Genomic DNA, 13,386 nt, shown 5'->3' with positions numbered 1-13,386 from the left:
TCTCTGTCTCCTTCCAGCTCTCTCTCTCTCTTCTCTCATTCTCTCTTCCCTCCTTCTATTTCGCTAGACTCGTTCCTTATCCACCAACCTGGGCAACTTGACCATGTAATCGAGAACTCGTGATAGCCTCTTAGCCTCTATAAATGACCTATCTTTATAGAGGGGCAACGTCCGTCGGCCGTTTGGAACGTCTGAATGACCAGCCCTCGCGCGGCTTTCCCGACCAGTTGAATTATGAGAGAAAATTTTTCAAGGACTTTGCAGGGCCAAGTCTGTGGACGACCGGGTAACGGTGCTTTCTATGGTGCCTTGATCTGCTACAAAAATGAAACAGCAGCAGCCGCTATTACTATCGTTGGCGCCATCATCGACAATACCGATCCGGCTGGCACCTGACGTGAGCTTGCCATCGTCTATGTTATTGTTGCTCCTTGTCTCCGGTGATTTTTCTCCACTTCAGAACAGAAATTAGGAAGAATGGAAGCCATGTCGCGTGTATCGCCGACTCAATCCGACAACAGACAGACCTCCGCTAGACTCTTCGTCTGTAAGTCTCTTTGCATATGGTAGCTTTCCTATGTCCTGCGTGTGTACAGAATATATGTATATTTTCCACTGGATATCCACTGAGTGCATACAGTATTTATTAACGTAGCTATAGTCGAGCCTCAGAAAAACTTTTAGGACAACAAGTCGCAGGAAACGCAGTATCAGTTTAGAGTGTGCACATAAAACAGTTTACCGATGGAAAATTATGGATAGCCATTGTAATAAACTAGTCAGCAGACATAAATTTTTGCTCATATTGCAAACGTCTAGCAGTTCAAGTTTAGTAACACAGCTACCTCAAAGTTATTCATTTTTTTCTAGAACTAACCATGTACATTTTCAATATGTATCTACAATATCTAAGCAGGCCGAAGAAGCAGGACATACATTTCAAGTATACAAACAGAGTTTTTGGCGCAACTGACTGGCCACAGCTATAACAAAGGGAACCAGGCATCTAAGTTCAATTCACATTAACTTTCGTAAAAGAAATTTTTGGTGTGTGCCCATACTCGGATCATATTTTTCAGAAGTTTCGGATATTGTTATTTGCTCCATTTCAATATCAGGACCCCCAATTGAAATTTGTTTGAAAAGCTCATGTAAGCTGCCATACGATAAGCATTTGAGTGCGCCATCTTGCGTCAGTGATTTCGTTATGTCCATTATCAGTAATTACCGAGTCTCGATTAATTTTTTGGAATATCTACGATGTTCTGCTGATTTAATGCTAGAATTCGATGCGGCTAAGGTATAAAAAACAAGAAATTTCGTGACTTACTTATCGATCCGTTGTCGAACCTTATTGTCGCAAAAGTACGTCCGCGTTTTCATTGTCCGCGGACACCGTTTAGACACTATTTTCCCTTAAGTATGTACTTGCGACTTTAATCTCTAGTCAGTTGGACCCATCTATATTCATTATACACAAGAACGCTACACAAAACATTTGGCTGCAACATAACTAGGCATCCTGGTGAGACCCGCATATAATGTAACTGAACTGGTGCACCCTATTCACGCTTGGATAGAGTAGTAACAGAATATTTTCTGCTGGAATCTCGCGTGCTAGCTACTTCAGCCCTGAGACTAGCCATACAAGATAAGGTTTCTGCTCTTTTTGAATAGCTGTAGAAGGAGGCTGCAGAAATTTCTAATCGATCGATCGTTTTTTTTTTCGATTGCACTACGGGTCGGGCATGTTTTCAATATGGACGAACAACAGACACGTTTCGATATGGTGTACTTGGATTTCAAAACTTTAACATGCACAAACTGTGGAAGTATATTTGAATTCTAGTTTATGTGATTTTTCTTCATGGTCTACAATAGTTCATTGATAAAGTTCTGAGATTAAATATGGTCGAACGAGCGTCTGTAACAAGACATCCTCGGATCCCTAAAAGGGGTAACTATAATACTTATACCTTAATTATTTCTCTAGCAGCGAATCGAAGAGCGCGTAGCATAGCAGAAACGTCCGGGAATCTTGCTTGAAGGTTTGATGATGATCAGGATTGTCATAATGGAAGCTGTCGTGTTAGACAAAAGTTCAGTGTTTGAAGTACGTTTTAAAAGACTGTTTTGAACACGTAGAAAAAACTCAACTGAACTTGGCGTTGATATATAATTGCTGATGGGATAGGGGGTCTACTAATGCACCTTAGTAATCAGGTAGCGCTTTAGAATTTGTCCATACGGCGTTCTTCATCAATCAGAGCCAGTGTAGCGTAAATAGTATTCTCAATACATACTATATAGTCTGCCATGATCCTTTTTGAAACTTGCAGAATTCCAAAAAACAATTATCAGCAAAAACAAACTGAGCAGCTGGGAAATACGTGGTATTATCATTTGGTTATCATATATATATATATATATATGTGATTTCAGACTTTAGCTTTTAGCATCATTCGAAAATGGGTTTAAAGTAAATGATCCAGAGTAGAAAATCTAATGAATAGACAGATCAGGTAGCTCGCTCTATGCTGACTAAACGTTGTTGGTGATGGGGTCCTATTTGAAGGATGTTAGTCTTGCAAACATTTGATATCAAATTTGGCGCCCTGCCAGTCTCAGCAGCCTGACAATGAAAACTTTTGGAACATCCTATGTACTATCCGTGTCATACATTACCTATATAAAGATCTATGTATTTCCTCTCCCTTTTGAAGGTCTTGACATGTGCAGATCTCTAGTTTTCGATGATGCTTGTATGTGTGCTCTATACGATTAAAAAACAGCTTAAAAGAACAAGTGCTCTCCGGGGATTCAGCAACAGTAGCAAATCCGGAAGGAAGCGATCGCTCAATGTTGCTACCCACGGAACCTAGGAAAGGCCGTCGTTGCGCCAATGTATCATCTGTGGGCCATAGGCAGACGTAACGATAAGGCACGATTCCGCATAACGCTACCTAGGGTCGGATCTACGTGATCCAACGATCTAGGATAGCGGATTCTGAACTACGCTTCGGGAACTGAATGCAGGGATTTTGTCAGTTATCGGCCAACTACGTGTTTAGCTAAAGGTCAGATGGTACGACACAATAGCGTTAAAGAAACACATCTACAAGCATGTGCCATGAGCTAAGAAGAGAACTTGTTGTATTCAGTATTGTATCAATATAACAATTTCGCAGCACAATATATTAGGTTTATTGTTAAATGTCTTGCAGAAAGGATGTATCGTCTTATTATTGTATCATAAGACATATAATAGGCAACTTCAAAGGACATTAGTATCTACCCTGCAGAAAACCCTTTTAAACAACTCACTTTCGAAATTTCCCGGGCAAAAATCTTTAGAAAGTGTCGGCGTGTTTTGAACAAATGCGTACCATTCTTTACAAACAGCGTCGTATATATCCTTTTTAACTGACTGACTGTATTCAAAATTGTTGATCGTTTAATTTAAACGATTCGTAACTTAAAGTTGAGTTACCTTTATCAAACCCGAATTGGACTATTATGAATATTGTAAGAACGGATTGTTCTAATACTAATTTTAAATTTTCTAAAACTACATACATCTCGTTCGAAATAAAAAAAAAATTAATCGAAGGTCAGCTAATGTTTATAGAGAAGCAACATTATTTCAATAGACCGACTTTAACTAATGCTTAAAATTGGCTACAAGTAAAAATCATTGTGCCATACGTCATTCAGCGTCCGCACTTTTAGACACTTCGATGCTTGTATTTCTCGAAGCTTTAATTGTACTAGTAATAGGCACAAGTTGTTTAGATCCTTATTCATTTCATAAGCACCTTACTACATTCAAATTATGTATTTGTCTTGTATATGTCATTGAATCTTGCTAATTGTCCCATACGAGTTGATAACGCTTAGTTGTATGGCAAATCGATTTACCACAGACATTGTGGAAATAAGATTCTACTATGGTAAATAATCTATAATTGTTTTTGTTGCGATTAAGGTGAACAACTGAAGACTCTTGGTCATTTTTAAGCAAAAATAAACCAATACGCCAACTGTTGATTGTCACCGGTTCTTACGGTCCAACTGCGTATTCGAAAAGGCAGACTACCTCTGAAAAAGCTTCTCTCGTTGTGTTCAGCTACAACAACATGAGCGGTCTCGAGCCTTTTTTTTATCCATCTGGTATAATAACGATGTTCATTTTGTTGAGAATCTTCGTAGCAAAACTGAAGTAGTCTCATGATGAGTAACAAAGAGGCGGTATCATCATGGATACGACTGACTCATAAATATAGCATGTTTTGTTTGCCTAACTAGGTATGCTCTGCTTAAGCCATTTCAATATCCCGAACCCCATCGTTATGTTAATGCTAGTAAGGGCGAAAGGGGTTAAAACTCTGAGTACGCATTTAACGAATCATCAAAACAATATTGGATTATTTTAGAGAGCCATTCAAAGAGATCGAATATAGGTGCTCTATATATATATATATATATATAGCGAACCGGATATATAAGAAATATATTTATAGGTCCTGGACAAATGTAAAGATTGGCCGCAGCTGATTTGCTAGTGCTACGGATAATTGGCACGTGTCTGGAATTCTACAACGGCAGCAACATAGTGTTTGTTATTTAACAGCTAAACTGATCACGACGATTTTTACTGATGTTTACCATTAATACAATATAAATAAATGTATAGCCATCCAAAGGTTACCTACTGTCGGTACGCGGATGAACGTTATAGGTCAATGTACGAAGCCATTTCGACCTACAACGGCTCCTGTAGACTTCCGTTTGCGCGTCAACATCCACAAATTGTGAACTACTCAGTACCTATCTGTGATTGAAATCAGTCTAAACTTCGCCTTTCGAGGAGATGATTTCGCTAGATGGACACTGATGAACTTTCACGCTGTCGAAGTGCTTTTGCTGGCCCTCGCCAATAGAAAGTTAATAAGATCCAATGGCCTAACGATGACGACATCGAACTCTCTAGCGTAAATGACAACAGGTAATGTTGTTGGTCCGTTCAGCATGGGCGATTACCCACTGCTCTTAACGGCATCTGTACACGCGTGTACGTCTGTACACGGCTATTCTTTGAATCCGGGTGAATCGTTTACTCTCGTTGAGTCGATTAGTAGTCTCATAGAGATATCCACGCCTTATTTACAGAGTCATATTTAATTTAATGTATATAGATATTTACTACATTAACGGTATTTGATATTAGGCTGAGTAATCGTCCATATTATGAAACATCACAAAAATTCAACTCAAGTTCTAAAAACGAAATTTCAAACTGGAAAGAAAATTCCGTGGAAGAACCTCTGAAAAAGGTGATTAATAAGAGCTGAGAGTCTAACTTGTCAACAACCGAGAGATTTATCCTAAAGTGCACGGGTGTTAGCATTTAAATTCGGTGTATGTGAAAACACGGTACTTGTTCACCTCGCTCATATAAACAGATAATGAACAAACGGGTATTTGAGTGAAGTTAAAAAACACCCTTGCTTTCGTGTTACAACAATGACCCATTCGTGTACCGTATTCGTGAACTTGTAATATAAAATGTGTCTTCTTTAATAACGGCAGACGTCAGACAACTAAACCTATTTCGTCGACTACGGCTGAAGTGTATTGTCATAAGTTGAAGAACATAGTAAACTACTGGTATCGAACGACAACGCTCCATTGATTATACACTGTAAAAATGCACGAATTACAATTCAAGGCGTTCTGTCGTGCATCAGACTTGTCAGACCCCGGTGCCTTTACAAATCAGCATTTTCCGCAACGTTTTAATAGGGAAATTGTCTAAATCTCAACACTGTAATTTCCCTTAGAGACTCTTGTAGCTTTGACCCGCACAGCGGATTTCACGTGACTTCTACGTTAATAATTAGTTAAAAACTTCCTCTTATGGCCAGCGACCTCAAAATGCATTCATAAAAACAGGCATCTTCTACTTATTAAATGCTGCAACAAGTTTTCGCTGTAGAACAGTGTAGCCGAAATATATAGAACGATTTCGGTTGATCTTTTTCTGCTTAGCTCGTTTTTATGGAAAAACGCTATGACAGCAGTTTCATGTTTACCGAGTGTATTAAAGAGCGTATAGACGGAACCAAGCTCGTATGCCCTAGAAATAAGAGATTGTATTCTAATCCACGGAGAATAAAAGAAAACTAACTCTATCAGAACCAGTTAATGTATGCTTTGTTTTAATGTCTATTATTAATATAATAATGAGAATTTTACAAAAGCCCCATTTTCGGCTTTCCGTAAAACAAAGCTTCAAGGCACACATAATTTAGATTTCTAAAATCATCAAAATTGTCTCCTTCTTATCGAGAAAATTGTCTATATTATAGCTAATTTGCGTATATTCTATCCGTTGGGTAATCTATACCCTCCTTCCTAGTCGTGAGTCATAGATCACTTATGATGTTTCAGTTTTTGGGTGAATCATTTTATCGACAAATAATCTCGATTTCGCTACTACGTACTTTGGAGGGTCTAATATTTTACGTTATTTTACACGGTTGCGCGGGTTCACTTTTAGCCTACAGCATGCATCAAGGATAACTTTGATAATTTTGAGAACATTTATCATTTGTTCAGGATATTGTTCATTAGCATCGAATCGAGCAAGAAAATCGCAATCTTATATTGTCGACTAGCTGAGTTAACTGAGAGAAGTTTCATTATAAAAGCAATACGTTCAGATACGTACGGGTCACCCATTTTCATCACGAAACAAAGTTTCTCTATGTGACAGACTTACAGCGTCTGAAAAAAAAACAGCGTCACCTGATAATGGAGCTTCAAGTCATTAACAAAATGGTGCGTAGGATGTCCCGTGATCACCTGATGTTCGTCGCGTTCCAGTCCGATAACGATTTAGACGTATCATTGTTCACAGCAGACGATACCGAAATCGATGTTTTGCAGGTAACTGAGCAAATTGGTCACCTCAGCACGTTGAACACAATCTTTGTCATCTTTTTAATTATTCTGCGATTGAAGCACCTATATCTTCAGGGGTTTATTTTTTGAAGGAGTGGGAAGTTCGAGCTGAGGGAAAAGATTATGACGCACTCGGCAACGACTGACGTGAAAGGTCTCAGAAAAAAAGACCCTAAAAATCGCCTTAGTAACGAACTATACGTAACTTGAAAAACCACCAACTTATAGTGTCCGCTGCTAGTCTTCTTAGGCTAGTCTGATGCGCCGAAGAAGCTGGATAGCTCAGAAACGTAGGCGGAAAAGTTTGAATAACTTCTTATTGATCAATTTCAATGAGAGGTTAGATAGGCTAATATTACGTACTTGGTAATAGTCTTATGGAAACGACCGATACCAGATCAATAGACAATGAAAATTCTAGAAGTGACGTGAACAGTAACGTCAGATTCACGTGGTGTTTGGGCTCGAAGCAAAAATTAGAATATTTGGGCTGATAGCATGGTAGCTATCGTTAAAGTTTATGTTCGTTGGTAATTAGGCTAAATCCGCTGTTAGTTTAGTTTAGTTAGTCAATTTCGGCCTACTTCGATTTCGGTGTGAGCGGATAACACAGGATCTATGGTTCAGCCTGCTTAGTTTTTGAGCAAGTTATTAAAATGTTCATCAAGATGGCAGCTGTCTTTTGGTCCGCATCTCACTTTTTTATTGACACTACAGGCCTTGCGAAAAAGCCACTTGTTTTATGCAGAGGCGTTGCGTACGTCTGTGAAGAAAACTTTTTAAGGCTTCGCGTCAGTAGCAGATGACTACACAAGTCGTAGAAGCGAACTGCCTAGCAGATAAAGTCAGATTTCTAAAGAAACTTCATCAAGTAGCTAATGAAGTCTGTAAGAATGGAGCACGGAATCCTCCCCTAGAAAACGCTTATCACTCTTATATAACTCTCAGCATTTTACGATCAGAAGTAAATCAATAAAGCTTATGGCAACAAGCGTCACTATGATATCTTTAGATATAGCGAAAGAGGATGTTAAACAAAATCCATATGACAAGGATATTATAAATAATAGAGTACTTCATTGCTGTATGTTTAAATAGTTACGTGCACTACAGAATGTCTACGGTCTTCCGCAGCATTCTTATGTTCTTTAAAAATAATTCACACATTTTTTCTAAGCCCTAAAATAATGATGAACTTTCGAACTGTCTTCGCTAGTTCTTCAGCAACCCCGAAGACTGGGAGTTATGCTATATTTAATATAAATCTAGCAGCACACATTAATACGATTGTGTTAGAATATATAGTTGTAAGCGTTATAGGCTAGCCTTTACAAAAGGCATGGTCTGTAATGATCGAAAACGTTATGGGTGAAGATTAAGCTTCTACTATTTCTATAACGGCTACTGTTTTGGTTAAGTTGACGAAGTAGCTACAAAGTGGCAGGGTGAAGTGTGCACATATTTTTCCGCGTTAATCGATTCCGGTAGCGAAATTTAATTGAGTCTTCTTTAACTGAGTAGTCTTATACGTGTTGAGCTGATTCTGCTTAGACTGAATAACACACTAATGGAAAAAATTAGAAAAACGTTTAGCTCTTTTTAATCTTCTAGTACTAGAATCGTAACTAAGCATATTTCTTTTCGATGACATACATTTGTAGGGAAAAGCTTCACAAACAAGCCATCATCTATATTGTTATCTTTAAATTTACACAAGATGCTATGAAAAATTCAACTCGTCTCACATTAGTATTCATATGTATATTCATTTATCTCGCTCTCGAAAAAAACACGATCTGGAATATTCTTTCTCATAGGTGCGTCCTTGTACAGTGATCTATATCCACTGCGTGTTCAAATGCGTTATTGCAAACCATCTTTACCATGTACTGCCCGAATATTGAGTTGGCGCGCTGATGCTACTTTAAAAATACCGCTTGTTGTGCGCTGTCCGTCTGCACAGTTTCGTTGTCAGCATGTTTTGGTTTTTTTGGGCCGACACTGTGTGTGATCGCAGTGTTTGAATTGCTTTGCAGGCGGTTAGCTTGTGGTATGTGACTGCCTGTGGGTAACAGCGGGACAGCGAGATCAGACCCATCTCCAACCATCTCTTCACTCATTTCGTCACTGTCCGTGTTTGTGCCAATCGTCTAACGGTTCATCCAATGTACCCAATATGCGTCGGTGATATTAAAATCGCCAGAGGGATTGTTATGCGTGTAGCCTATTTGTGTCCATTTTCTTGATCGTCGTTGTCAGAAAAGTTTCACTTAATACCTATTGAAGTGGGTTAGTGTTCACCAGAACTCTATAGTATAGCTTTCTGCCATTGCGTTTATTGCTGCGATAACCATGACCGAAGGACCGGCGCCAACGGTTGTCTGGGAGGCTGCCAAAGAAAATATCCAACCACTTCGTCGGGGTCGTAATATTACCTTTCTTACTGAGGCTCTCACGATGAATTCGGACATGCTAGAAGAGAAAAAACGGTATGAAATAAGCTTATATAGTCATATCAATAACAGGAGTGGTAATTAGGAACAGACAGATTCTAGTGACACCTCTATTCAGTTACATATTAGTTCATTTTCCTGCATTTATTATTAGTTTGTTCTGTCAAGTTCTTTACTAACCTGTATCTGATTAAACATAATAAATAAATCATATCAGTTGTTAATTCGTAAGAAACAATCACAATGCACGGAGGTAAGTGTTAATCTCATGGCAGAAAGTGTTACTAATTGAAGGAAGCTCTCAGCTTGAGTATTAATATATAGTTGCCTTATAGTTTTATGCCGTTTTCCCATTGTTTATTTTGTGTATTGCAACGAAACGTCTTCTTCTTTACTAGGGGTTCGTGTTTTTGCTCTCCATTGGTTTTTTGTGCATTTATTTGATATTTTAAGAGATTTCCAGACTTACTAGAATATTGAAATAATAGAATATTGAAGATATTTCAAAGTATGGAACTTTAGACTATGGGTGTTTCGTTTAACATAGGTCGCTGTTTCAGGGAATTCGAGGAGGCACTTCGAGCATATGACGGAGATGACCCACTGGAGGTTTGGGACAGGTTTGTTAAAGGTGTTGTTTCTTCTGGTAGAGATTGTGGCATCTTTTAAAAGTCTGATTCTATTTATGTCACTGAAATTTTAACATAGTCTCTTCTTACCTGATTAAATCATGGTGGATATCAGAAGACTTTACGACTGTGTCTTTTTCGCAGCGCGCGCACTCAATTTCAGTCCACCCAGCAATTGTGATAACTAAATTGTCACTTATGTAATATTTTGGTTTCTTTTTTCTAAAATGTTTTGGCATTCCTTTCCGTAATACGGCTAAAAAAATTCAATCAACGCCAAGGCATAATTGTTGAACTTAAACTGCCCTTTAACGAAATGTTGTCCTATATGTGGCACGTACACTGATAGCAAGAGGTTCACCGATAGCCTAATCAAAGTTCATGGGTTTACTACTGCAGCTATTTGACTTGGTTGGAGGAACACTACCCATCAGGACTGCACGCTCTTAATTGGCCACAGCTACTAGAAAACTGCATCTCAGCTTTTATATTGGAACCGGAACATAGATACGACAACGATCCTCGATTTGTTCGTGTTTGGCTCAAGTTTGTAAGTTTACCGTACTGAATTCTTATTATTTTACGTATCTGAACTGACATTTTTGCGATTCTACATTTTAGCACGATGCTAACCGTTAACTCTTTTATAGTCTAACATTGTAAGTCTTACTACCTTTAGGCGAACCTTCAAGTTCATCCCGAAGAGGTGTACAAATGCATGAGCGCTCGCGGGGTTGGGGTAAGATCAGCAGCCTTCTACATTGAATGGTCCAATTTTCATGAGGTGTCGGGGGAACCTCGTACTGCACAAGAAATCCTCGAAAAAGGTGTTCAAATGCTAGCCCAACCACAAGAACAGGTGTTTTCAGCTCTAAAGTTAGTATGTCGGATGTTGGAAGAACAACATTGCTAAACTAAAGTAAAAACGAGAACTGTTATGTCTATTTTCTATTTTATTGGCATTCTTTTGTAGGTTAGTACTTTGTATATCGTATTATTGTACGTTTTTTACACATAGGCAGGGTTTCCCTTTTATCTTTTTACTAAATTCTGCGTCGTTATTTAGGGAGCTGATTCTCCGACTAGCACAAGGGTCGACGAGGCCACAAGAGGAAACCGCTCCTACTGGTGCCGATGATGCAGAGAATCGTAGTGCGTTCTCACGTCTGTGCGAGGCGCCAGGGCAGACTGCTCCTATCGTTAATCGTATCGACGTTACTAGGGCCTCTCGCCATCCTGGAACAATTCAGCAGGTAGGCACCTTCGAATGTATGCGACCCCCTAGGGGTAATCTCCTTGCAGTTATTCCTTAGACGTTTTTTAATCTTTCATAAATCGAAGTTAGAAATTAAAAAAAAATACTGCTATACATTCGTTGTTTGTCAACTAGACAGCCCCGCTATCTTCCGTACGGACCGCTTTTGGTGGAGCAAGGGGCATAAGTCAGTCCAAATTAGCTGTGTTCGTCGACGAAGCTCCGTCGAGAGATGGCCTTTTTACTGGAATGGGTACGCTGGCTGGAAGTGCTTCGCAATCACACAAACTTGGATCCGAAAAAGAGAACTCGAAGAAAACCGGCAAATGGGGACGAGAAAAAATAAGGCAACGTGTTGCTCCCAGGGAGGGTCCTGCTTTCCAGGTTGTACAAGATAAAGGAACTGTCGAAGATAGTACCGCTACTTCAGACTTCGTCACGCCGGCTAAGTGAGTCATGGCATAAGTTCCTGCATATACACTATAATAATTTGTTTTTGTGCTACGATATGATCCCTGAAATTAACAGTAACAGATAATGATAAAGGTAAGGAGAAGATCCTGTCAAGCAAGCGCAGTAGGTGAATCAGCCCTATGTTGACGTCTAAATGTTTCCCTAAAGGTTTCTAAAGGCTTTCCGTCTAAGAAATGTAGTGCTGTTTTTGATGATTTTTCCATGTAATGCGCTTCCATGAGAAAACGATTCCCCTTATACTTGCGATTAACAACGTGTAGATGCTAGAGCGGAGATGTTTACACAGAATATCGACGTGGATGGAATATTTTCAATGACATTCACAAAGTATTGGTGATTTCAGGTCTCGTTTCCCTGTGTATCTTGGATCTGGACTATCAACTCGAACGGACAAGGTTACTGAAATGGCATTATCCCATATTTTTGGAAGATTGGATGCTCCCGATATCAATGAAAAAAGAATGTACGACTTTCTGGCGGTATATGCGGGCACGTGCGAATTTCAATTTGAGGAGATCCGTATGGCACGATACAAACGGCAACAAAAGGCTGCAGCAAGCAGGCAACCTCCGTTACAGGCCCAAGAAGAAACTACAGCCGAGAATAGCTCTACAGGAACAGCAAGCGGTTCCGGCTGCACAGAAGGTGGTGGCCTACAAAGCGTCACTGAAAGCAGTACAATACATTCAGCAAAGAATCACGAAAACTCATGGCAGCCCCGTGAAGCTTTCTAGGTTCTTGCTGAGCCCTTAGAAAATTATCCAGGCGAAACGAGTACAAGAGGAATGATTCAAATTCTATGGAGACTTTAATCGTAAACCCGAAGAAAATCTCGTCTAACACGAGATTTCTAGGCTACAGCTGAAATCGGACGAAGAATGAAACTTCCGGAATGCTGAGCATCAGTCTAAAACTTTTGTGACTTCAAATAATTTCAGTAAACTTGGAAACGGTCGAGCGTAAAAGCCAGTATTTACTATTTTGTCCGACGTAAGCATTGAAACAACAATCTAACTACATTTGAATTTATATTTATACATGACCATGATGAACCTATGATGAAATATGTATATACTTATTGATATATATATAGCGTTATAAAGTAACGTAATAAATGTGATCACGTCTTCATGGAAAAATACGTATTCTATTCTATTAGAAGCTTTGAAATGATTATAACTAAAACATTAACTTTGCGCCGAATCCGCTAAGTCAGAAAGCTTATACCGATGTAACTTGGACGGGCGTTTAAATTCATGATAAAATACAAAAATATTTTATCAATATTGGACGTTAAATATATCCTTAAATATATGCAGATATAAAGTATACGCATTCAGATATAAAGCTTAGAGCCAAATTTTATGGCAAAAACAGTGCTTGGCATTCTAAACGTAAATCAAGGGTTTGTCAACGATTGCTAAGGTCTTACAAAAATGAATTGTGATTAAAGACACTGACTAAAGTGAAATCAAAAGCGGGACTATGTATTTATTTAAATTCACTTATGTACACAAACTTTCGTTTTTTTTCTAATATACGCTAGAATGAATGCAATAAATGTAGTATAGTATTTTTTGTGATCGGTTATATCTATATATACGTCGATTAT

The 13,386-nt window shown here is 38.8% G+C and overlaps 1 protein-coding gene across 1 annotated transcript; it reads left to right on the top strand.

Moving 5' to 3' along the window:
• The first annotated feature begins 8,957 nt into the window (after positions 1–8,957).
• On the top strand, positions 8,958–12,913 carry LOC111260345 (mitotic checkpoint serine/threonine-protein kinase BUB1 beta). The gene is made up of 7 exons (XM_022833021.2): positions 8,958–9,452; positions 9,977–10,036; positions 10,445–10,595; positions 10,725–10,921; positions 11,112–11,298; positions 11,436–11,749; positions 12,118–12,913. The coding sequence occupies exons 1-7, from the start codon at positions 9,316–9,318 to the stop codon at positions 12,506–12,508; spliced, it is 1,437 nt and encodes a 478-aa protein (XP_022688756.1). The 5' UTR covers positions 8,958–9,315; the 3' UTR covers positions 12,509–12,913.
• Positions 12,914–13,386: the final 473 nt, after the last annotated feature.

This window comes from Varroa jacobsoni, unplaced genomic scaffold (assembly GCF_002532875.2).
Source record: "Varroa jacobsoni isolate VJ856 unplaced genomic scaffold, vjacob_1.0 scaffold_430, whole genome shotgun sequence".
Lineage (NCBI taxonomy): Eukaryota > Metazoa > Arthropoda > Arachnida > Mesostigmata > Varroidae > Varroa > Varroa jacobsoni.
The sequence above is the reverse complement of the archived record's forward strand: the minus strand, read 5'-3'. Positions and strand labels throughout refer to the sequence as shown.